The sequence below is a fragment of the Perissodus microlepis genome, chromosome 2 (genome assembly GCF_051167445.1).
Source record: "Perissodus microlepis isolate ML-2025 ecotype Zambia chromosome 2, ASM5116744v1, whole genome shotgun sequence".
NCBI lineage: Eukaryota > Metazoa > Chordata > Actinopteri > Cichliformes > Cichlidae > Perissodus > Perissodus microlepis.
Window position 1 is genome coordinate 6,258,919 of NC_140462.1, and position 24,317 is coordinate 6,283,235.

The 24,317-nt window shown below is 41.5% G+C and overlaps 1 protein-coding gene across 2 annotated transcripts in view; it reads right to left on the minus strand.

Moving 5' to 3' along the window:
• The window catches only part of ppp2r2ba (protein phosphatase 2, regulatory subunit B, beta a), a 41,344-nt gene that overhangs the window by 15,160 nt on the left and 1,867 nt on the right, over positions 1–24,317 (minus strand). The window contains exon 1 of one of the 2 annotated variants that reach the window (XM_084942143.1): positions 4,934–5,745. The exons of the other annotated variant lie outside the window; for it this stretch is intronic. Within the exon in view, the coding sequence (XP_084798269.1) occupies positions 4,934–5,003 (70 nt within the window). The 5' untranslated portion in view covers positions 5,004–5,745. Of the gene's footprint in view, positions 1–4,933; positions 5,746–24,317 lie in introns of those variants that run through there. 2 annotated transcript variants of the gene reach the window in all.

Genomic DNA, 24,317 nt, shown 5'->3' on the forward strand with positions numbered 1-24,317 from the left:
AGAGGTGCCACTAAATGCAATCACAGAGAAAGGAAAAGTCTGGGGAGAGAAGTCGGTTTCTCAAAATAGCCCAATAAAAGCTTGTACAGCAAGATTCACTGGCACAGACCAACAATAAGAGCGCCCAGCCTAACCTCTAGACAACGCATAATCCTGTCAGGCGCTAAGGCAACAAGAAAGCAAATTGAGGTTGATCTCGTGGCACTGCGGAGTTGTGTAAGACACAAAGACTTGAAAAAGGTGTGCCTGAATAGAAAGCAAGTTGCATAAGGGGTGTGCGGTATTTCCAGGTAGAAGGAGGGACGTGAGCAACCTGGTGCTGTGCAAAAGCTTTGTTAGAGTTAGAGGTAGAGGGGAAAGGATTACAGCACTTGTGCTGAGCTGCCTGCGTCAAAGGATCAAGCCGGAGGATAATTCAAGTCTGTTCTCACACTCCCTTTCACCTGCCAGTCTTGTTCCCTCAATGACAATTAACAAATGTATCTTTAGTGCCATTCTTCCTAGGGAATGAATAAACACATGCTAGTATTACATGTTCTGGAAATGGGGACCATTCATGTGCTGAACAAGCAGCTGATAATAACTTCAATTCACACCACCAACAATAGAGATCTATCACATTTTTGAATAAACCCCACTACCTACTGGTCCGGTACCCCGTCAGATGATTAAGGGTTTATTTAACTCTATTACCTTCACATAAAGCAACAGAGCACAATGCAGGTCTCCTCATCAGAAGAGAATGACTCTTTGTAAGATCTGGAGTGAACAAGCTAATTAACCTGGTTTCTCCAGGATCAGCCCCATGAGACTGAGACAGGGTGTGTGTATTTTGTGTTCCTTTTTCTTGCATGTGTGTGTGTGGATTCTTTTGTGCATGTATCTTTGTGTGTGTGCATGTGTGATTTTTTTTGTATCCCCACACTCCAGGGAGTTGAGGGTGAAATGGGCAAGACGTGATACTGCTTCTCTTCTCACACTTCATTAACACATCGCCGTGGTACACATCTGACTATAGACACAACACGGGGCAAAAATGGAGCAGAGGAAGAGGGGATAGATGAACCAGCATTCATCCCCTGCAGGCCCTAAGCTGAATACCAAGAAGAGTAATTTCAAATTCTTGTTATTTGGTATTCTTTTAGAAATTGAAAATACAGAGCAGGGGGGATGGTAGGAAAGCGAGGATGCGCAGTATTATAATCCCCCACCAAAAACAAAAGCTGACACTCACGCTCGATCTGTCTGCCTGCGATGCTTTGGTGAAATCCCTTTCATCTTCCTGTTTTCAAGGCTGAATCAAAGATTAGATGGCTGCTGTACAGACTAAAACCTCACATTTATTAGTGACCTTATCACCAGCACATGTAGCATTCTGAGTGGCGCTGCTTCCTCGACAGGACACGGGAATTAGCTATCAAAACTTACAAATATATCCCATTATAAAATCCCAGAAAGGTCAAGAACTGCTTAGCCTTGAGGCTAGCTGCACCCCGAATGACAAACACAGCACGTCTATCCCAGCGCTAACTCATCTACTGACCAGGAAGCCATATCACAGTAGAAAAATGGGACATTTTTGTCATCGTCCTACAGTAGCAACACCACGGGCATTCTTTAATAAATTCTCATTAAATTTTCATGGTGCTTCAGACTTAATAAGAAGCTAATCAGGGGATGAAAGCAGCTGCTGAATAAGGAGTGCGACTCGCCCCAACTTCACAGCTTGCCATTAAGCCTCCGCTATCCCCCACACCATCTCCATACATGCACATGCACAGTCTTTCTTGCACTATGTGGCGAGGCGGGGCGAGGCGTTTTGAGTGCTTCATAGTAAATAATGGATGGGACCTGAGGGTATGGTGGGCTAAGTCTTTTTATGCCGGGGTCCTAAAGTGTGGCCCCAGGCCGTTTGCCTTGGCACAGCCGACCGAGCTCTGGCTCTGTTCTCAGCAGCAGCGGCGGCAGCAATAAAGGCTGTGAGCCCTCTGTAGTGGGACTGCATCAGTATTCAGTGGGGCTAGAGAGGTCACATCACACACAAGCTTGTATCAGACAGATGTATAACAGCAAAGCAAAGAGCAAGAGGTAGAATGTGAAGAAGAGGGGGGCAGGGGAGAGAAAGAGGAAGGGATTACATGTCCGACCAGTTGTTCTTTAAGTCATTGTTCCACTGGCAAAATTGTAAAGGACCAGAAATCAATACTAAAGCAGGCGTTATGTTAGGTCCTGCCTCACAGCCAGAAAGCTATTTGCATTTTTAAACCCAATGTGGTGCTATTTCATCCATTATCACAACATCCAAGGAGGAGGTGGCTGAAAATGAACTGTTGTAGGAGCACCACAGTCCACTGACTCAACACGCGTATACACAGCCACAGTGAGAAATCATCCATTCTGTCACCATTAGCAACGTGTCATCTGCAGGCGGTTGCCGAATGCAAATCAGAGTGTAATACAATTTTCTCCCCTCTAGATAATAATGATGACTCTGGAAACTTCACTTTAAGATTGAGGAGACTTTGAAATTTCATGCCTGACTACGAATGACTACAGCGTGTTCAACTGAGTCAGTGTAACCACCCACAGACCCACCGAGCACTGAGGGGTGGGATTGGTGCAAGACAAAGGTCAGCGTGAGTGACATCATTAAAGTGTCCTGCTTTTGTGGACAAGGATCACCTGAGGGGAAACCCAACCAACTCACTGCTGCTCATCAGAACCATTGTGTGTGTGTGTGTGTGTGTGTGTGTGTGTGTGTGTGTGTGTGTGTGTGTGTGAGTGTGAGAGAGAGAAAGTGTGTGTGTGGTCTGCACATACTGGGTCTGATAAAAAATGTGCAGTTTGGAGAATTTATAGAGATGGGCAGCAGACACCAACACTGGCCCGTAAGGTTGCAGACTGACTTTATAGCACTTAAGGGTGACAAGGATTTAGAGGTTGAAAGGAGACACACACACGCACACGCACACACACACAGTAATTCGTGATATATGAAGTGTGATGATCAGTCATAAATTACAGCAATAAAACATAACAAAAGCAGACATCTGAAAAGCACAGATGGGCTTCAGACTGGATGGTCCTTTGCTTTGGGAGGACATATTTGACAGTCCTCGTGCTGAATGAATGAGATGGTAGATGGAAGAGTGGGAGAGACAGAGAAGGAGCGACAGGGAGATGAAGATTCCCTGCCGTTTTTAAATCTCAGCGCACACATCAAACAAAGATATTCATCGCACCCTCTCGCGCTCTCGCTGCGAACCGGTGGCAGTGAGTTTAGTTGTGAAAGAGAATCATCTAAGCCCTAGGCAAATAATGGTGCTCTCCATTTGAATGAAGAAAAGGAAGGAAAAGGGATGAGGGGAAACGGCACAAAAGCGTGCAAGAATGAGAACATACGTATGTCTTTTGAGCCCTGACTTTGTTTCTCCTCCAGCCTGCAATGGCATCTGTAACCTGAGCCCCACAGAAGCTCTGTGGCGGCTCTGACCCACCCTGCAGCCACTCATAACCTCCAACAACATCCATCCTATTCAACTGTGTAGAGTGTGTCCATAAATATCTTATCCCATGTGGAGCTCCATAATATTTGAAATTACATTCCTCTTTCCACTGATTTTGTTCCTCACCCAATCTTATGGTAAGTGGGTGGCAAAATGTGTCTGGTGTGAAAAAAACTAAAGGATTTCCCAGTTCTGCAGTAACTATTTATACAATTGGCAAGCCTTCCACTGAAACACTGCATCAAACTGAACAATAAAAACCACTCAACAGAATAGGACAATTAAGCTGAAGATGGGAGATGTCCACTTATTAAGGAATTGAAAATTGAGCTTAATCTGTGGTTAAAAATATAAAGTTATTCATTTGGCATTTACAACAAATACAGTACAGAAGGGCATTTAGCCTCTATGAAGTTTGATTGTACTGCAATAATTTTAAAACAAAAAGCCATCAGACCTCATTGTTTTTGTAATCTCAATGCTATCAGTGCAGCAGATAATGTCTATGAGCAATCTGCATAATTGCATAATGAGATCAACCACCATTTTCACCTATAAATCAGTGTTTTATGTTCATTAGCGATCCAAGGAGCTCATAGAGAAAAGCTGGAGCTAATTGGCAGAACATAAGGGAAGTATTAAACATCACTTTTAACAGGTTGGAACTCAAAAGGCTGATGTGTGTGGTCAATGAGGAGAAACACATGCATGGAACAGAGCAACATTTGTAGCTGCAGGGTGGGAAAAAAAGGTTATGTGCATTGCATACAGTGAAAACGTGTCTGTGGATGCATGTGTGCTAGAGAGAGAGAGATGGATCCATATTTCATTGTGTTGTCTCCTTGAATTAGGGCACCTTGCCTGCTCCTTTTTTTTTTTTTCAACAAGTGCACACAGAAGGGAAAAAAAATACCTTTTTTTTTCACTACTTCACACATTCTCTTTAAACTCAGAAACTAGGGAATAAAACATCCTGTACTGGTGCCTCTACAAGGAAGAATCCAAACAGATTAAAAAACCCTGATTACCCTGATCAAGATGCTTATTATAGCGCTAACTGGTGATGGGAAACCACCCCATCCTGCCCAGTTATTACATTCTCACTGCATCTTCACCACAAATGACCAGAATGTTCCCGTAATAACCCCAGCTTATTCTGTGACTAAGGTGATTAAACGAGCTTTAAGTGATCCCACCTTTATGCGTTTAATAGTCCCCGCACAGCATCATTATATAGCCTAACATGAGGATATTTATTTTTATCATCTATTTATGCCATCTTATGTGTAACCTGCTGTCATTTACAGGCTACTTAATAATTAGATTGACCAATTTCTTGATGTGATATTAGCATCCCTTTAGCTACAGCCGCAGGTTATTTACTGTCAAACACCTTTAAACTGCGTTTCTTTTCAACATCAAAATACCTTCGGTTGCATAGTTGTGGTCGCGAAGGAAGCTGTTGTTGATTTTCCGGGTGTCACTCTCCTCCTCCATTGAAAAATCGGCTGATTCGAAATCCTGAAAGCGGCAGACCTGCTCCCATCCTGCCCGGTACCGTCAGCAGGCGGGCTGTGGGACCAGCGGGGGGCCTGTCATGGCTCCAGATCTCCGGTGTAATCAACGCAATCGCGATCAAATACCTGTAATGACGACGGTGCACGGGGCAGGTCCTGTCCACACCTCGGGTGGCATCCAACAGACCGACCGTCCGCAACGCAGTGACAGTGTCGACTCCAACAGTGGATTTAATAGCCTAATTATTGCAGCGCGTCATAGGTGCGTCTGCCTCAGGGAACTCTTCAAACGCGTATCTCCCAAAAATGTCAGCACGGAAAACCTGCAGCTTAGAGCTGATGATGATTTCAATAAACGTCTTCTTGAAGGTTGAACCTGAAGTAGCAGCAGCACGGGCTCACTCCGTAAATCTGTTCTGGAGGATTGGAGTTTAGGCAGGCGAGATTTTCCCCTCCCAGTGCCAGCGGGGCGGGCGGGATTATGCGTCAACAAGCTTGCTCCGATCACCTCCGCATTTCCATGTCATAGCCTACAGCGATGCATCTTCACTTTTTCTGGCTCCAGATTCTGCATGGTCTCCTCGCGCTTTCTCATTCATTCATTGATCGAAACGGCCCGGCGCCTGCGATCCCTGCAGCTCAGCTGACTCACTGTGCCGGATAGCGCAGAGCTTCACTTTAGCTGCCCACTCTGCTGCTGCGCTTCAGCAGGGGCCCCTCCCTGCTGCTTGACGGCTGGCTCTTTAAAAACCTACAAGCAGCAAACGTGACTTGAACCACCAGGACTAGTAAAGACTTCAAAATCTGTTCACAGATTTTTGAACCACCAAGGTTTGTGTGTGTGTGGGTGTGAAGTCACTGATAGCAGGTTACTCTTAAACTACCATTCCTCCATTCTGCTTCAGAGGCATCTATGCACTGCAGTGGCTTGTGTTACTTTTCTTCTAATTAGGACCCTAAAAACAGCTATTCAAGCCACAACACTGAGGTTTGGATTGATGTGTTATGAGGTGCATGACATGGCACATTTCTGTCCAAACACATGACAGAGGTTTCAGAAATTAAAGGCAGAGAGGTGTCACAAAGCAGAAAGACCGAGACAGAGAGAAGGAAAGGTGAAATTAAACTAGAGAACAGAGGTGACTAGAAAGAATAAGAAAAAATAACCAGAGGCTGATTAATTAGATTAGTAAGGTCACTATCTGCGGCTCTTTCTGGAAAGATCTGATTTCACTGCTGAGTTTAATGACGACGCACAAAACGAGGCTTCTTCTGGTCAAATCATAATCTTTAATGAGTGTGTGTGTGTGTGCAGCATCAGAGTGCAATGCATCTCAGCTCTATCTACTCACTTTACGCTAAATCTCTTTGGTACCACAAAGGGACTGGGTATCTCCCCTGCACGAGCCTCAGCGCACATAGCATCAGCAGAGATTGTGGAGCCCCCTCTACTAAATGCATTAGCTCTCTAATCCACAGGACCATTTGCACATCCAATCCTCTTCTCCTCTACTAATGGGGATCTGGCTGTGAGGGAGGCATGCTGCACATAGCAAAAAAACAGGGGCCTACTACACATGCTGTTTTACACCCCATCAACCTCCAAACTCCATCTCCATCAGAATACATTACGGGGCATTATCCATGCAGGGGGATAATGAAGGCTGCTGGAGCATCCGCGAGGACTTGTGGTTCACGTTTCCATATTTACAGTCCTCCACACCTTTAATGAAATCAGCAGAGAAATGCTGCCATCCTTGACCCTCTTAGATTTAACTGAGTGGTCAATAGCATTTCCCACCTCTATCAATATTTAAACAGGATATACGGGGACAAAAGAAACACAAAGCCCTCCTCTTCAACAAAGACTTTGGCTAAGTCACAGCTGAGCAGGCCAAATAAACTGAAATGGAATCGGCGAGACAAAAGGGTTTTATAGAATGAAGCCACATGGATGAGAGGTTCAGTTTTGTCAGATTTTGTTGGGAGTTGAGGGGGGAAATTATGAGGCAGAAACATGGTTAAAGCACAGATATTTGACTGTATAATGAAGGAATAAGTGGAGACTACTGCTTGGAGCCAGAGCCTGGGATCAATGCTACAACATCCATACAATATCCTCTCTCCCTGCCTTTGTCCCATTCGCTGTGCATACAAGTCCTTACCTGCATTCCATTCCCCTCCAACACTTCATAATGTGACTAAGAAAGTGGTTACAGGTTGATACTCTCATATTCTCAAAGCCTTCACTCAAAAGGCCCCAAGTTTCTTCACCCCACGGCTCATTTGATGCTGTCCTCCTCCTCTGAACACCAAGCTACTTGTTCTCTGCTACCTCAGCTCACTCGCTCATTACACCCCATCTCCCACTCCACTGGGTAAGACACTAGTGACTGAGCGTCTACAGCCCAGCTGCTGCGTGTCAGACTTGTAGGAAATGCTCTGGGGGGCGGCCAGAATTGGAGAGCGTGTCCTCAATTCTCCTCAATCGTGTGGACAAAGTGGGTTAAATTAGACTCCAGCAGCACCAAACATAGGGACACAATCACATGGCAATGATATTTTAGTCATGGCCAATTGCTTTCCTTGATGTGTTGTAATTGCTTGACCCGGGGATTCCGGTGAACGGCTACAGGAGGCAAAGACGCCGTCTGCATACCAAAAAAACGCATGCATACGCTTTTACATATAGATACTTGAGAACACCGCAGCTGTTCGGCACAGTTCCCTATACTTCTACACCTTCATTGCAATTACCTCATATCTCAGAACTTCAGTCAATAGTGCATTGATCAGTGGATAATATCAGGTTTAAATAGGCGAAGATATTGACTATTGTCATCAGTTAATCCAATAAATAGGTGGTTGTGGTAAATAAATCCCAAAGCATATACGGCACACAAGGTAACCATAGTTTGGGCTGAAAATGCAATAGTTTATATTACACCAGTTATCTTGATTGTAAATTTTTCATGTCAAATCTTAGACACAATGCTACTAGAATACCTTTATTTGTTATTGTACGGCTATACAACAAAATCTAGATCATCTCTCTGAGCGATTTGTTAAGTCCTTGATCCATCTGCATGTGTCATCACCGATAGCTAGATTTAGCAGTTTGGTCATGATTATATCAAACGCAGAGCTGAGGTCTACAAACAACAATCCTGCATATGTCCCCAGGTGTTGAAGGTGAGTCAGTGCAGCATGGAGACGGCGTTTATAAGAACCTCTGTTGACCTGTTGGTCCAGTGTGGCTGGAAGTGAAGTAATAATGCCAACTCCCTGATCTAGTGATGCTTTTTAGCATGTTCACTATTTTATTTCAATGTACTGACATGCTATCGTTCTTCAACTACCAGTATACACGAGACTGGAATGTTTTGCAGGGTTTGTGATTCATAAATCAAATTGGCTATAAACATGACATTTTCAATTGATGGCGCAAGAGGAAGAGGTAACTAAAGTTATTACAATTATTCCAGAGGGGAAAAACAACATCTGTGCCACATTTCATGGAACATCATTGAGTAGCTGTTGAGGCATTTCAACAGAGAACCTCATGGTTTCACAGAGGGAAATGTCAAGAGATGATCAGTCGTAGGGACACGCCTTTTGGAAACATAAATGAAGACGCAAAAAACTGTGCCTCGGGCCATCGAACTGGTTTATCATATATTTCATCAGATGTCAAAACTCTGATGTGCTGGCAGAATAAGACTAAAAGTCAGCGTTTTTTCCACACAAGTAATTTCTATCATTCATTTTATATTCATGTTGATCACAGCTTCACTGAAACATGCCCATGTCAGAAGGCAGAACACAAATGTTATAGTCTTACCTGTTCATTTAACTGGATGCAGTTCAGTGCAACATGACCGGGGCACTCATTCAAATATGAAGAAACATGTTCACGTGACATTTGATTAATGATGAACGGAGCATTAAGATTGAGCTGCTGAGCAATAATAATATCTATAAAAGATTTCACAGCATGATATGTTCAAAATTTCTTGACAATTTATTTGACACTTGGAACAAGTGGTGGACTGACCGACTGAGGCTGCCTAACACTGCTCATGCTGCTGCAGCTTCAAATCCAATATTGCCATAATTGCTAATTGATTTACAGCACTACCCACAATGCTTTAATACATTCAGATATTTTAAATGAATAGCTGCCGTCCCTTGAACAGCACAACAAAATCTGTGATGGAAAGCAAATCTAAACTGCCTGAAGTCATACAATCATGCAAATTGAAAACTATGGATTATTTTACTCAGGAAAGCTGTGGTCTGAGAAACACGTTACAGAATTAAGATTTAACCCTAGGCAATGTTTGACCTACTTTGTTTCAAGATTTATTGTAGAATTATGAAGCAGGTATTCTCACAAAACAGCTGTTCCTAAAAACTGCCATCATTTGACCAGGATGCTTTAACTGAACATAAGAAAGGACTCTATTATTATATTATAATAGTCCAGAGGTTTGAAAGCACAAAATGCAAAATAAAACAAAATACATTAAAAACACTAAAAAAGGCCATTTTCTTCCTCTTTAAGGTAGAAAGGTAAAGCTGTAATTCAAAATATATACAGTAAAGCCTATTTAGTAGTTGACGTGATTTCGTATGACATGCCTCAGTGGGACAAGCTGTATCAGAGTACAACATGCTGAGCTACAAAGTTGTTATGGTCATAATTTTTAATGTCTGTTCACCGGTTTTAGATTTTTTCTGTGTTACCCAACAAATCAGGATGATAATCATTCAATGGCATTAAATTCCCTCTCCAAACATTCATTGCCTGCCATTAGCCATGCAACCCACCCTGGCATTAAGAGCAGCTAAACACACGGGGGTAATAGGATTGGCCTGGCAGTCCATCTGTCAGGGGACTGAGTAGCGGCAAACCCCAAGGAACAAGTACCTGGCCTGGATACGCTCTTTCATTCTGCCCTTTCTTTGCGGTCTACTACGGAAATATTTATACGGTTTGTAAATGTAACCTCTGTGAAACTAAAACACTGCCATTCAAGCACATAAATGCCAGAAAGAAAATGTAAAAAGCTGGAAAATACAGTCTCTCGTGGGAGTTTATAACCTCCTGGCTTTAAGTAATATAAAATGCTGCTACTCTTCTGTTAATAGACTACAGATGGAGATACATGTAGCCGGCAAATGAATTGAGTCAGGGTGGGGGAGGGATAACAGAGGAGAACTCAGGGCCTGGAAGAAGGAAGGGGAGAAAGATAAAAAGATGGATGTATAGTTTTGGTTGAGGGCATTAAATCAAGCCTAGAGGCTGTCCCTAAATCAGTAGGCTTTACTCTTGGTGTCATTCCAATTACATCAGGATGAGACTAATGCTCCATTGCTCTGAGACTTCAGACCAGTAGGATTGGATTTTCTGTTTCCCCCTGACTCTCCATTCCCCTCCCCCAACCTCCCCCCCTTTAGTTCTCTATCTCTCCCTCCTTCGCTCTCTCTCTGCCTCCCTTGATAATAAATTAATTGAAAAGAATGCATGTACAATGATTAGCGCAGGACGTAGCATTTTGGTTGAACATTAATCAAGTGAAATGATTGTGTTTGCATGTACACACCTCAAGAACAGAGGCATGGATGCATGACCCACATTGGCATCTATATAAAGCAGGTACCCTAATCACAAAACACACACATATACACACTTATAATAGTCTTTGTTGCGCTAAAATGTTACGAGCAATAAAGCAACATACAAATTGGCTGACAGGTGAAGAATCCTACAACGCTGCTACACATTTTGATTTGTTTTCTGACTAGACGGTCTAGTCTTGCTGAGAGGAAATGGTGCCACTTAACAGAAAATCATTGCATTGCGCTGCTACGGTTGCTAGGTAACTGCATTTGAACTGGCATTGCAATGCAACACAACAGCTGTCCACATAATTGGACAATTAAGATCTTAAAATGTCATTATTTTGGTTATATTCATCTCTATAAAGGCTCAAGCACGTCCCAACACATTTTGTACTAGTTGGGTTAATGGGAGGAACACAGAGGGCTCATGTTTGGAGGAAAGCTGGCTTTCATTAGTGAAAATGATCAGCGCTTTATTGGGAGAAAACAGCAAAAACAAAGTCTGTCTGTGCGGCCCTGAAAGACTGGACAAACACCGTGTGTTGTCAAGTATGCTATATTTAACCTACAGGACTTTCATCTATGTGTGGACGCATGAAAGACCGACTGGTAGAAAGTAGGTTAAGCAGGTTAGTGAGTGCCTACAAAGCCACCTACCCATACACAACTAGGGATCAATGCGCAGCTTATGTTCAGGACCGTGGACAGCTCTGCACTGTGCTGAAGCTAGCACAAAGTGAAAAGGGCCTAAAGGGGAAATACAATTTCTGTTTCTCAGATGTCGTATAGCTCGGCTTTCATTTGAACAAATCAGAGAGAAAAGCTAGTGGAGTTAGTTCAGGAGCTGCTTCTAGTATGAATTAACTAGTCAGTATAATAAAAAATGACTATCACAAGTTCTCACAGCCTTTTGTGTCTTCAAATATTTTCTCTGTATCAAACTAACAATCAAAAACTAAGAATAACAAAACAAAGAAACTCTTTTCTGTAAATGGAATTCTTTTCCAGCTTTCACACAATTATAGGCTGTTGTAATGTACATGCCTACTGTGTGTGCTGTAGTACCATGCTGAAGCACTGTTATGTGCCAGCCATACAGCATGTAGGTAATCACGCTTGTTGGACAGGGAGTGTCTATTCAAGAAGAACTCCTGTTACTAACAAGAAAAGCAGCAGTGTGGAAATAGCCTGACCCCACATCTGAACACGTTGCCTCCCCGCTTTTTTTCTTTTTTTTTTGCTACAGCTTGCCAGAGAGGTTTCCCTGCAGCCATTCAGTCATGTTTCAACCAGCCCCATGTGACAACAGAACATGTTCTTTGTGCACCTCGGTTCAAGAGTCCCCCACCCACACACACACAGACTCAAGCTCACACACGCAAATGCACATTTCTTTATTACAATAGTCCACACACACGCACTCCGTCAACAACAAAGACAAACACATGCAAGCATGTCACACTTAGAGGCTGTAATCTCCAGGAAAATCCCATTTGGCAGAGCAGCTGCCAGCGTGGATCACAGATAGGCTGTAGTTGTGGTGCCCACGGGGTAGCAAGCTGTCCATCCACACTTTTCTATCAAGTAGAGTCGCCAACCACCCACCCACCCCCGAAACCGACACGCACACCTAAAGATGAGCTTAAGATGGGATCAGGCCCTACCACTGTGATGGTAAATTCTTGCCATTTGCCACTCTAATAGGTAGGTGTCAATAAGCTCAAACAGCCTTTTTCTCATTTAAACAGGGCTTTGCTTTGTTATTTAATTTATTGATTTGTTATGAGTGGGATCTATGTTGCAACGTAGCTGCAGGGATTTGCCATTTTTGATGTAGCATGATGTGAGGAGACTTTCTGGCAAAAGTGGTCCGTCCATCTGTCTGCTTATCGTGCTGGCTGGCTGTCAAAAACACTTTCTCTGTTGATGTGAAATGAGACTTTGATAATAAAATAAAATATTAAAACCATTCTAAATCTTTCATATGCATTACAGATCTAATAAAAAAAACAACAACAAACTATATCCACCCATCACAGCATCCACAAATGTATACAGAATAAAATTAAACATACAATGACAGCATGTCATGTGCTCGAGGCTCCAGCATTAAAGGAGATAATCTTATAGCACCACCAGCTGGTAAAAAATGAATATTACATGCTTGAACCTAGGCAACGATTTAAGATTGATTTAGCTTATTTTAACTCCGGCCATGATCCCTAAAAGCTGTTTGTCCGCCTGTACAGTTTACAGTACCACAGTTATGCATCTGTGTAATTTGGGTTTGTTTACTATTACATTCACATATTTATTTATTTTTTGGGACATAAGTGTGCCTACATTGTTAAAGATAAATGAGGCTGGGTCCTGTCTTTGTTAAGACCAGAAGAGCAGGATGTGCATGTGCATTATTGAGCAGGGATGCACCCATCTTATTCGCCCTTTTGTATTCACTATTCATTTACTAAAGTGTCTCCATGTGATGCTAAGCTTAGAGAAGGTCATTCACTGGAAGAGACCTATTAACTGGTTGAAAGTCGTGGCACATTGATTGTATGTGTGTGTGTTTGTGTGCGTGTGTGTGTGTGTGTGTGTGTGTGGGGGGGGGGGGGGGGGGGGGGGGTTAATTTGTGTTCAACATTCAAAGATGTAATTACTTTATTTATTTGACACTTGTCTATCTGGTGCAAAAAGGCATAAATAATAATCAAAACAATACAAAAAAACATCTTGCTATTGATTTTGTAACCAGCTGGCAGGCAAATGCATTTTTTCAAACACTAAATTTTATAGTGCATCCCGTGTTTTGAATATATTTTGTGGAATAAATTAGTCAAAGATAACAAAAAGCAGACTTTAACCATATTAGAATTCAGAGAAATATACCAATATTAGCACGAAAAAGAAAAATGTCATAAACATATAATGTAATGGATGTCATTTTAACAAGTAATTTTGTGAATGATCCAGTATAATGGGTCATAACACAGTTCAGACATTGAAGCGGACATTAACAGTTATTTATAAATGATTAAACAAACAGGCGTCCATTTTATTGTTCTACTGTGAATGAACCAAATTAATTAAACACACACACAAATAAAATATATTAACAGTCAAATATAGTAAGCCAAATTAAGATAAAAGTGAAATTCACCGTTGACTCTTTCAATATAACACGTCATCAATTCCTAATTCTCTGAAAAATGTGTCTTTATTATTTCCAGCACGCTGATTCTTGAGTTATTTCCTATAATTGCTTTGTGAGGTTAAAACTGAAATCTAATCATTTTATCCTTGAATCCCAAGAACGTTTGTGGATTTTTTTTAATAGATTCATGACGATTTGAGATGCAATTGTTGCCAGGACAGCAGACTATATGTAGATGTTAATAGTAGTTTTCTCTGATAAAATATAGACTGCACATAAAAGATGGCTGTAGCCATTAATGAATCTCTCTTTGGTTTGTGAGGCTGTGTTATGAAGCCTCAAGATATGATGAGCAAGTGGTAGATGAGACAGGAAACTACACACTCATGGGAGAGTGCGTTTTCAATCACAAGGGTAGGCTTGTCATAAATCATATCTTGTTTTATATTTAATAATACATCAATGTGGCGATTAAGGCCATAGAGCAAGAGAACAGGGTTTGAGAGCTGTTTTAAATTAATGATTTATTGATATATTTTTTTAAATACAATCCACCTGTTTTTGTAACCAGTTAGTTACCCCCTGCTGTATATATATGCTTGCTTGTATATACATATCTATCTATCTATAGATATAGATATATATACTTTGATCAGGCGTATCAGCATTTTCATTTCTCATTCTTTGTCCCACATTGAGAAAATGTCCCATAATTTTTATGGACTCAACCGTAGGGACAGGAACTTTTCTAAAGTCTACTTGCTTCCAAGGCCACCCTCAAAAAGTCACCAGGTACACTGATTTGGCCACAATTTGATAGACCAGCCACAGCAAACACTTGGAATTTGCTTAGGACTTGAAGCTGGTGGAAGGCGACTGTGTTATTTTTCAATTTCACAAATGGAGAATACACAATTTAGACTCACTTTCAGCTTTAGTGTCTCAGACAAACACACTCTTTGCTTCAGATTTAGTTTTAGTTTGTTGGGATCTGGTCACCCTACTGCCATGTGATATGAATTATACATAAATGTGTGTGTGTGTGTGTGTGTGTGTGTGTGTGTGTGTGTGTGTGTGTGTGTGTGTGTGTGTGTGTGTGTGTGTGTGTGTGTCTTTGCATGTGTATAAGATGTGGGTCACATGTCAGTAGGAACAGTTATCATATACTGTATCATCATAAGATTACACATTACACATTACATCATGGTCATGCCAGGTTCGTGCATGTGTGCATGTGTACTGCTCTCCCTGCATGTGATGTGACAGCATCAATATGGAATCCATAATTTGCTCACCCCTGGCCTCAGAAACAAAGCATTGCTAATTACTCTGGTGGCACAGAGGGCACAAGCTGCCAGCTGAGGGCCTGGAGGAGAGCTTTGAGCTGAACTAGCTGCGAGAGGTCGACGTGTGGAAGCGGCCCTGTGATCTGTGATTTCTGAGTGTTCACCACAGATGTTAGAGGCCATACACTTGGCTGCACAAGTATGCAGATAAACACACTCACATGGATTTTTGAGGGCAGTGGCGCTAAGAGGACCTCCATCTCCTCTGACAGACGAGTGAGTGAAGCCGCCGAGAGAATGTGAAACGAGGCGGGGAGTCGGGCTGGGAGTTTTGCCTTACAGACATGCTTCAGTAATCACACAGCAAGGAGGCAGACAGATAGGATGTTTCTTTGTGAAACAGCCATTTCCTCCATGCGGAGGTTCTTCCTGGCAAATCTAGCTCCTGGAACCTGACCCTGCTGCTTACAGTGAAAATCAGTACGCTCAGACAATCACATGTTACATGTTCAAACTGTTGCTTTTCCACTCAAGTGCTATGTGAATGTAAAATAGCAGCAATCAGACACACTGAAATATGTCACACACATCTGCGGGGCACACGTACTAATCTCACAGCTAATGGCTTAAGTTTGAGGTAAACAGTAAACAGCCCTGTGTGCCAGGACAGCTTGGTCTAGTGGCACACTGTCAATACTAATGACATCAGGACACAAAGTATCACTATGGAAACCTGGAGGCCCTGGGTCTGTCCCACACCCCTGTGTACTACCGGAAGGCTGCAAGAAAAAGAAGCCCAACTGGGGGAATAAAATGAAAGCGAAGGTAAGGAAAATCAAAAACAGAGAGCGCTAAAGGATGGAAGCTAGTGAATGAGATTCAGTAAAATGAAGACGGGTGAAATCAAGGGTGAGCCAATTGCCTGAAAGAAGGAAAGAGAAAGAGGGGGAACGGGTGAGTTGCGGGGTTTGGAGGCAATGGTTGGTTGAAGCTGGCTTGGAGCCAGAGGCGAGTGCTTGGTATGAAAACAGGCAGAGCAGTGTGCGGCAGCCAAGCCTGAGATTTAACTCTGCCGGAAGAGAGCTCCTTCCCCCCACCAAAAAAAAAAAAAAATCAAAAAATCTGCACTCTCATCTAATACCCCTCCTCCTGCATGCATCACCCTATCCATCACACACTCCATTCCACAGCCCGACCGCCTCTCCTTTTACTCAGCCACACTTTCAAACAGACCAGATGGGCTCAGTACACTCCACTGTCTGCTGCCATCGACATCACTGTAATGCTACCGGCCTCCTGAGCTGCTTTACTTCCAAGTACAGTTTTGCTAAAGTGGCTGCTGCAAAACCAGCTTGGCACTGGATCACTGTGAGCAGGTCTAACAGTATGAGTTAATGTGTGGCTCATTAAAGGGGAAAAAAGCAATACCTCTCATGTTAGATCAGTCAGAGCATGTTGGGTCTTGGCCTTCAAAAATATTTACTATCAAGCGTAAAATTGGCTGCTGGAGGGAAACTTAATTTAGCCTCAGTATTGTGCTTTGTCACCCGCCGGGCCGCCAAACACCTTTTATGCTACGTGGATCACAGAGGCATTTGGTCAGAACAATGTGAACTAATCACAGGAAGCCACGGTTAAGAAGGAAACGAACATCGTAACAGAGTGGGTACAAACTCATTGTAGTCTGAGTTAAAGTCAGACTACAGTTGCTGGAAGATTAATAACTGCCTGTTTGTCTTTAATTCTCTTGCACAATTTTATATGTAAGAAATGCAATGTTTGAGCTTTAAAATGTTTTTGAAAATTTCTTCTTTACAAGCAATTATGTAAATTGGGGTTTAATAATATGGGCTGATTAGACTGAGATTTAATCAGTAATGTGATTTGGGAAATCACATTGTCTAATTTAATTTGAGTTAAGCTTTTTTCTTTCCTCCTTTTTTTTGGACTCATTGCCTTCTGACTCAAATCAGTTTCTGTTGAGCCTCAGCAGGCTCGAGAGATGGCGCCTAAGCAAATGAGATAACAAGTGCTGAACTGACAGACTGTCATCCAGTCACGTCTGCATAATCCCAGAGTATGGTACTGGTGTCATGGTGGGATTTAAAATCTTGTTGCAGTGAGACAAAGGTGGTCAACAGAACACTTGGCTAAGAGTTATTTAAAAAGCAGAACTACTGAAAAATATTCATCCAGTTAAAACCTATTTTAATATGGATATGGATAAAGGATATAACATCCTTTACTTTGTTTAAATTATTTTTTAAGCATGTGGATATTGTACATGTGTTGCATGTACTATAAAATTAGTTTAAATGTTAAGTAATAAATATCTACTACAAATATTTTTGATTTGATATTTTTCTTCTAGAAACAAATCAAAGCATATTCAGAATGTATTCAAAATTTAAGCTGTTATAACCTGTTACTGTAATGTACATAACAAAGTCACAACAAAGCAAAGTGATATTTAGAGTCCTCATATATCGTCCACCATATACTTATATGTTGTCAGTACAAACAATGGCAGTAAGAAACATAGTTTTTAATAGCCCTGTATAGCATAAATCATTAGCTTGACCCTGAAGACCTTGGTGGATTTAAGCCAAAGTGTAATGGATTGTTGACATCGCTCTACACCTTCAACTTCAAATCTTTTATTACACCCAAGAAACAGATAAGCAATCATAAATACTAAATTGCTCACTTTAAGTGTGCAGCAGATAGCTGCTGTTTATCACAAGTCGTCAATATCAGACGTGACTTATAGGTGAACAAAAATATAAAAAGACTGAGTTCTGGTTTTCATGTGACATCATGTGTCGGAGAGCTGGATGTTCTGTACTCTGTGTGCGCTTCTATGTGCAGGACTCGGGGGTTGTGGGGTAGCACAGTGAGTGAAAAGAGACAGCAGGGAGAGGTTGACTGGTACTCCGTGTACTGCTGTTGTCTGCTGCCTCATACTGTAACATCTGGCTACATTATTTATCCAGTGCCATGTCTTCAGTGTATAACACCATTCAGATAGGACAGTAAAAGCTTTCACTGCGGTATGGCGCGAGCAGTGATGAAGCATTCCTCCCTCTTCCCTTCTCCCTCACACACACACACATGCAACACTATACTCTGTGGTTCTGACAGATAGAAAACATAACAGATGACTCATAAACATACTGCTATCTAAAGCTGTCTCTGCTCCAGACAATGTTTTGGTTTTGATTCCTGCCTCTTATCGACCCTAATGCTCAGGTTGTTTTGTACAATCAGAAGTGCGATGACTCTGCAACGGTGGATGGCTATTTTCAGAAGGATATAGGAAAAACTATGCTGGGAAACCATAAAAAGGGCACCTAAACCAAGATCTAATTGGATCACAGCTATTGCTTCTATGGGTGCGGTTGGGTTTGGGTTTCTACAGGCAGCTGAAAGGAACACCAAGTCATGTCTGCTCCTTAAACTGAATGCTTACTATCCTCAGTGCAGATGACATTGTCACCTCTCCTTCACTGTTTTCCTGCAGCTTTTTGGTAGGATTCATGTGTATGTAATCAGCATTATTCCGTTTTATTTTCACTATTCCCAAAAAAGAACTATAGTACAGTAAAACTACAATTTTCATGCAGTTATATTGTTAGTTTAAATTATTTTCTGTATATTTTCGAAACCTAAATAAAAGGATTTTTAGCCACTTGGGGGCAGCGGAAACTACATGTGAATAAACAGGTATCAATATTAACTCTAGCTTAACTATTCTGGCCTCACCAGCTAGCCTTAACTTTGTATTTTAAGTGCGGCAAACTATGCAGTATCAAGAAACTGCACAATACACACATATAATAGATATCTGCCCCAGTATACACATATATATGTTATCATTCCCACTGCACTCAGTATACATATGAAAAAAATATCATTGACTGTATTTACTGTATATAGCAACCATTTTTGTAAACCATTATTTATTTATTTTTCCATTTTTTTCTAATATCTAATATTTCTAATAATTCACTTTTTCTCGTTGAGCCTTGTGCTGCTGTAACATGTGAATTTTCTCCAGTGTGTCTTTATTCATATGGATCCACTGCTGAGACTGGACTGAAAAATAACGTTGTAGGCTATGAAGCCATAAACCTTATAGCTCTTTGTGGTTTTATTATTATAATCCCTCTGATAAGCATCCAGTTATGATCCATTAATACAGATACATTATTTATAGCTACTTTAAGACTATTAACTGTAACAAAATTGGACATTATTAAAAGTGTCAGTAGTTTGGTTTGCATTTGTGCTACATGTGGGTTAGGGTTTGTTTTAAACCAATAGTAAGTTCTATTTTTTTCCACATTAGCTCAACCCCTACATCTGAACTGTACAAAAACCCCCACTGAACTACAAGTGCCAGTGTGTACCTCAACCCTTACACAACAAATACAACAACACCCACACAATCGGTACGTCTGCTTAAAGTAAAAAATCTGATTTCTTCCATTTTGGGCTGCATTGTTTCAAATACGCGCGGTCGCTTTGTTTTGTCATCTCTTGTACCATTTGTGCTTCTAATCAGCTGTATATTCTTGTCACAGCCGCAGCACAGTCTCATTAAAGTTTCATCCAAGCTAGTCTATTCTTCCAGTCTAAATTCACAAAGCTTTAAAAGGCTGCAGCGCAAACAAGAGAAGTCTGTGTGTGTCACCTTGGCATGCTGAACACTTGTTATGCCTTCCACTCCGGGAAGTCTAATTTTAATCGTATTGTGTGCGCATCATAATGAAAATCACCAAAATAGGAATTAAAGACGAGAGCTAGGTATCAAAACTATTTTAATTACACCACAACAGTATCAAACTAATACTTCCTCTATAAGCTTGTTTAGCACATCCAAGACTATATATTGCACTGACTGCCTTATCTTTTTTTTCCAGGGCCTAATAATAATACAAGATACGGGAGCACTGTCATGTCAAGGGTTTAATGAATTGATTTTTATTGCACCACTGTGAGCATGTTCACAATAACCTGCCTCATTCAACATCTCTTTTATAAAACCACAGAGGCAGATGGGCGGAGAGAGGGGGCCTGAAAGGCAGAGGAAGCCCATCCTGACGTTCTATATATACCTCAGTCCCAATAGTAGTTGTGTCTCTGCTGCAGCCTGTCAGCTGGAGCACAAGCCCAGCAGTCAAGCTTGCAAAGGAGCCCCTTTGTCTGGCTCCCAACCGGGGCACAGTCGATGCTTCTTAACAAAAATGAGGGGGGTCGTCTCACCGTTAAGTTGCAGGCCAAAGGATGTAACATAATGTTTATTCTACTTCCACATATGACGAAACAGCGATAAAGAAACAGGACAAAGAGACCTGTGTCACTGTGTTTGCTGTAATAATACACTAACCCCTGTGAGGCACAGAGTCTCACTCATACTGTAAATGTGCGCTTCTTTTCTTGTTTTCCTGCAGATTTGCTGCGGAAACTTAGCAGGAAGTGTTTGCTGTAAAGTGAGATTACGGGAAAATCCTGTGTGAGGAGGACACTGATATGTTATGGTGTTTTTGTCTCACTGTGCAAGAGAACGTCATGTTCCTTTCAGTTGTCAGTGGCTCCTGAGATCCTCTGCTTTTTTCCAGATAGTGTATTATCTGCCATTTATTTCCTTCTGTTACAAGCACCCAACTTGTCTCGCTTTATTTAATTTAGTATTTAAATAATTCTTGTATACTTCATATTCCTCACCATTGTCTATCTAGGCTCTCCTTTTGTTGCTCTTTCTTTCCTCTCACATCCATCAGGTTGCAGCAGATGGCTGCCCCTCTTTGAGCCAGGTTCTGCTTGAGGTCTCGTCCTGTTAAAGTTTCCCAATATTCCGAGGTGACTGATTATAGGGAATTTTCCTCTTAAGGTCTTCTCTCAATTATTGTAAATTCTTTACCTTGCAACATAGAGCAACCCGAGATGGTTGTTGCTCTAAAGTGGCACTAAACAGAACAGTTTTGTTTTCATGTTACTGTAAACTGCCTGTGAAGCAAGGGCAGAAGCTGTCAGGAACCAGGCTAAGATACATATTTCTAAGCTTAGGCCTAGGCTGCCACTCGTTTGACAAACCACCTAATTTATCTCCCACTTAGGACGGGCCAGTCCATCTACTGGTTAAGAACAGTGACAGTGAACCAAAGCAATACAGGTCATAAAACATAAACAGTGCACTGAATGACACTAAAGGAATCCGCATAATTGTTTAGTTACTTGGAGTTGCTCGGCCCCATGTTAAAATACATTTTTATTTAGTACAACTTTAATCTTTACACAGCTCGGAAAAAAGAATGGATGCATGACTACAGCTTTGGTCATTCGTTTGCTAAAACCGGAACAAATCTGCTACTTTGTCATTCTAATCCTTTGCATGCAGCCACACTTCTTTTTTTCTTACATTTACACCACTAGGCCTATGTCATGAGAGCACCTGCAGGCAAGAAGCCAGGAAAGTGTCTTGCTTTAGGGGAGATACAGCATGGGACGTCAGAGGAGCAATCCAGGTGGGAAGAAAACCTTACCGATTTTACACATCAAGTTTACTTTACTTGTCATTAGAGTACTATTCAGTCTTTGAAACCTCCTATTAGTTGTCTTCTCTGTTTTAGATAAGCTTTCTAGAATATGTGGAAATAACCCCATTTGATCTTTCCTATCTCAGCTTGGATACTATTTAATTAACGAGTTAAAAAGCGTGCTAATGGACATGCGATACTAACTGCAGGAGTATCCTATCCCTTCAAGGGCTGTCTCCTTTTTGACAAGCTGAAACAGAACAGTCACACTTGTAAGTGTGTGAATTATGTGAGTTTGGTATGTAGGGTGTTTGTCCCCAACGGCATGCAAGGGCAGGATGATTACGACAAGTGTGTTTTGAGCCGTGAACTGGGTGTCTGCCAGGGTAACAACAACAGAGCAGGATGTAAGATAAGGGAATGAACACACACACACAAGCATATGCGATGTTCCTAAAACACACAAACACACGCTGTGTTCTTCAAACAGAAAACTCCAACTCAGTGTCATGCTTTGTCAGACTGTCGACAGAAGTTCCCCTCCGGCAATGCCACGAAAAGCTCTTACAAATAAAATAACCACGATGTAGCAAAAATACACAAATGCACATGCGTGGCACGAGACACATGTCAGCTATACCTAATAATCACAGAGACTTGACACAGATCTAATCTTCAAAAGATTAATAAATTAATTAAAAATCACTTCCCTTTTCTGCTTCCCCCCCCTAGCATAATAATGTACCACAGGTTTCCCCTTAGACACTACAGCCAATAGACGAGGAAGCTGATGCAGGACTTGCTCTGCTGATTGATGGCAGTTTGAGATGTGGTGAGATGTCAGTTGGGGGTTGCACTTTTTCTTTTTTTTTCCTGACTCAAACACAAAGTATCAGCAAAGAGAGACACACATATGCAGTCCCTTCAGAAAACTTGAAGACTTAATCCATCACACCCCTACTGACAGACTCATGAAAAAAGGAGAAAAGTGAACACCAGGGGACAAAAAAAGACAGATAAAAGCCACAGAGAGACCAATGCAAACTTATAAACTAATACAGGGAGGCAGACAAAAGCTTGCAGTGTATCCCTCAGAGACTGGACCCAGGTGAATCCGAATGATGCTGGCACATTGCTCTCTACAATGGCCCAGATAAACAAAGAGAACACACACACACACCGACACACACACCATGGTCAGTGCAGTGCTTATATAATATATTTTCCACTAACATGGTAACTGCACACTCATCTTCCCTGCGGTGAACTCCGCTCAGCTGGAGCGGACATGAAGGAGGACTACAGTGATGCACCACCCAGCTTCCTTCAGACCAGCATGTCTGAATAAGGGGCAATAAATGCCAACAAGGTCAATACGGGACACGCGAGCAAAAGCTTTTACGCAACGCAAGCGCATGCATAGATTCTAGCACAAAAACATCTACCTTCTCTTACTTTTTAAAACACACCCAAACACATAGTGTGCAGAGGTATTTATCTCTCTTTTTCTTTCTTTTGTTTTTAACACATCATATTTCTAAGGTGATCTGCTGTGTCATCTCACTCTGCTGGCCTCCAGCACATGAGATTCAACATCTCTCACTCCTGCTTTCTCCATACAACTGTTTCATATTTCTTCACACAGGGAGCAGCACAGGATCGTGTATCATATTACTGAGGCTGAACAAGACAGCCGTGGTTTTTTTCTTCTTCTTCTTGATCTATCACTTCCTCTATTATACCACTCTCTCATGTCAGGCGGAGGGATGGAGACTCAGAAAGTGAGTAAACAAGCTTGGAGTGAAGGCAGTGAAAAACATTTTGTTTGTTGGCCGCACCTCTTAACATCAGGGAGCTCAAACTGGGTTGTATTTGCAATCGAATGCAGTAATGATAAACATTTCTATCATATTTACGCCATGTGATCATGGTGAGAAACTAGGCTACAGGACAAGCAGGTCCATTTATATTTTACAAGATAAATATAACAAATTTATCAAAATCCACATATGTACACTCTGAGTATAAAATAAATGTTTTCCAAACTCATTTGTTAAAAACCTTTTTTGTAAGTTATTTTGTTGTGATTCACATTTTGTGCAATGCATTGCTCCTGATCTCGTTAATAGCCTGCATCCAGTATTAGATAAGCACACTTTAAACCTTGGATTTTATACAGATTCAACAATAGTGTGGCCGATATAAATAAGATGAGTTTATTGACGTCAGATACTGATGTTTATCTGACGTGTTGTGTCACTTTTGTGCTGATTAAATGTTCAAAAGCTGTGTGATGGAGATCTAAATGACTTTGAAACAGGTATATGTTCAAAATGCACTCAGATTTACTTCCACTGCACAATCAGAGCTAACAAAAAACAAAATAAACTGGCACTGGCTATGAGGCAAACTGTTAGCCATAATTTCACAGTCAGTCTCTACATCCGACGCCGCTTTAAGTGCTGTAATTAATGTTTGATAATCATACTTTAAATGGCTAATCAAGATTAAATTAGCCAGAAGGATGGGGGGAAGAAAAATGAAATTTAGGACCGGGAAAGATCTGTGATGAAATAGAGAAGACATGTAAAAAGTGCAAGAGTAGGTAGCCTCAAGTGCTTCTTCTTCTTTGGTGAATATATACAGTATATAGGTCAGCTCTACATGCTGTGAAAGACCTTGTCAATGCC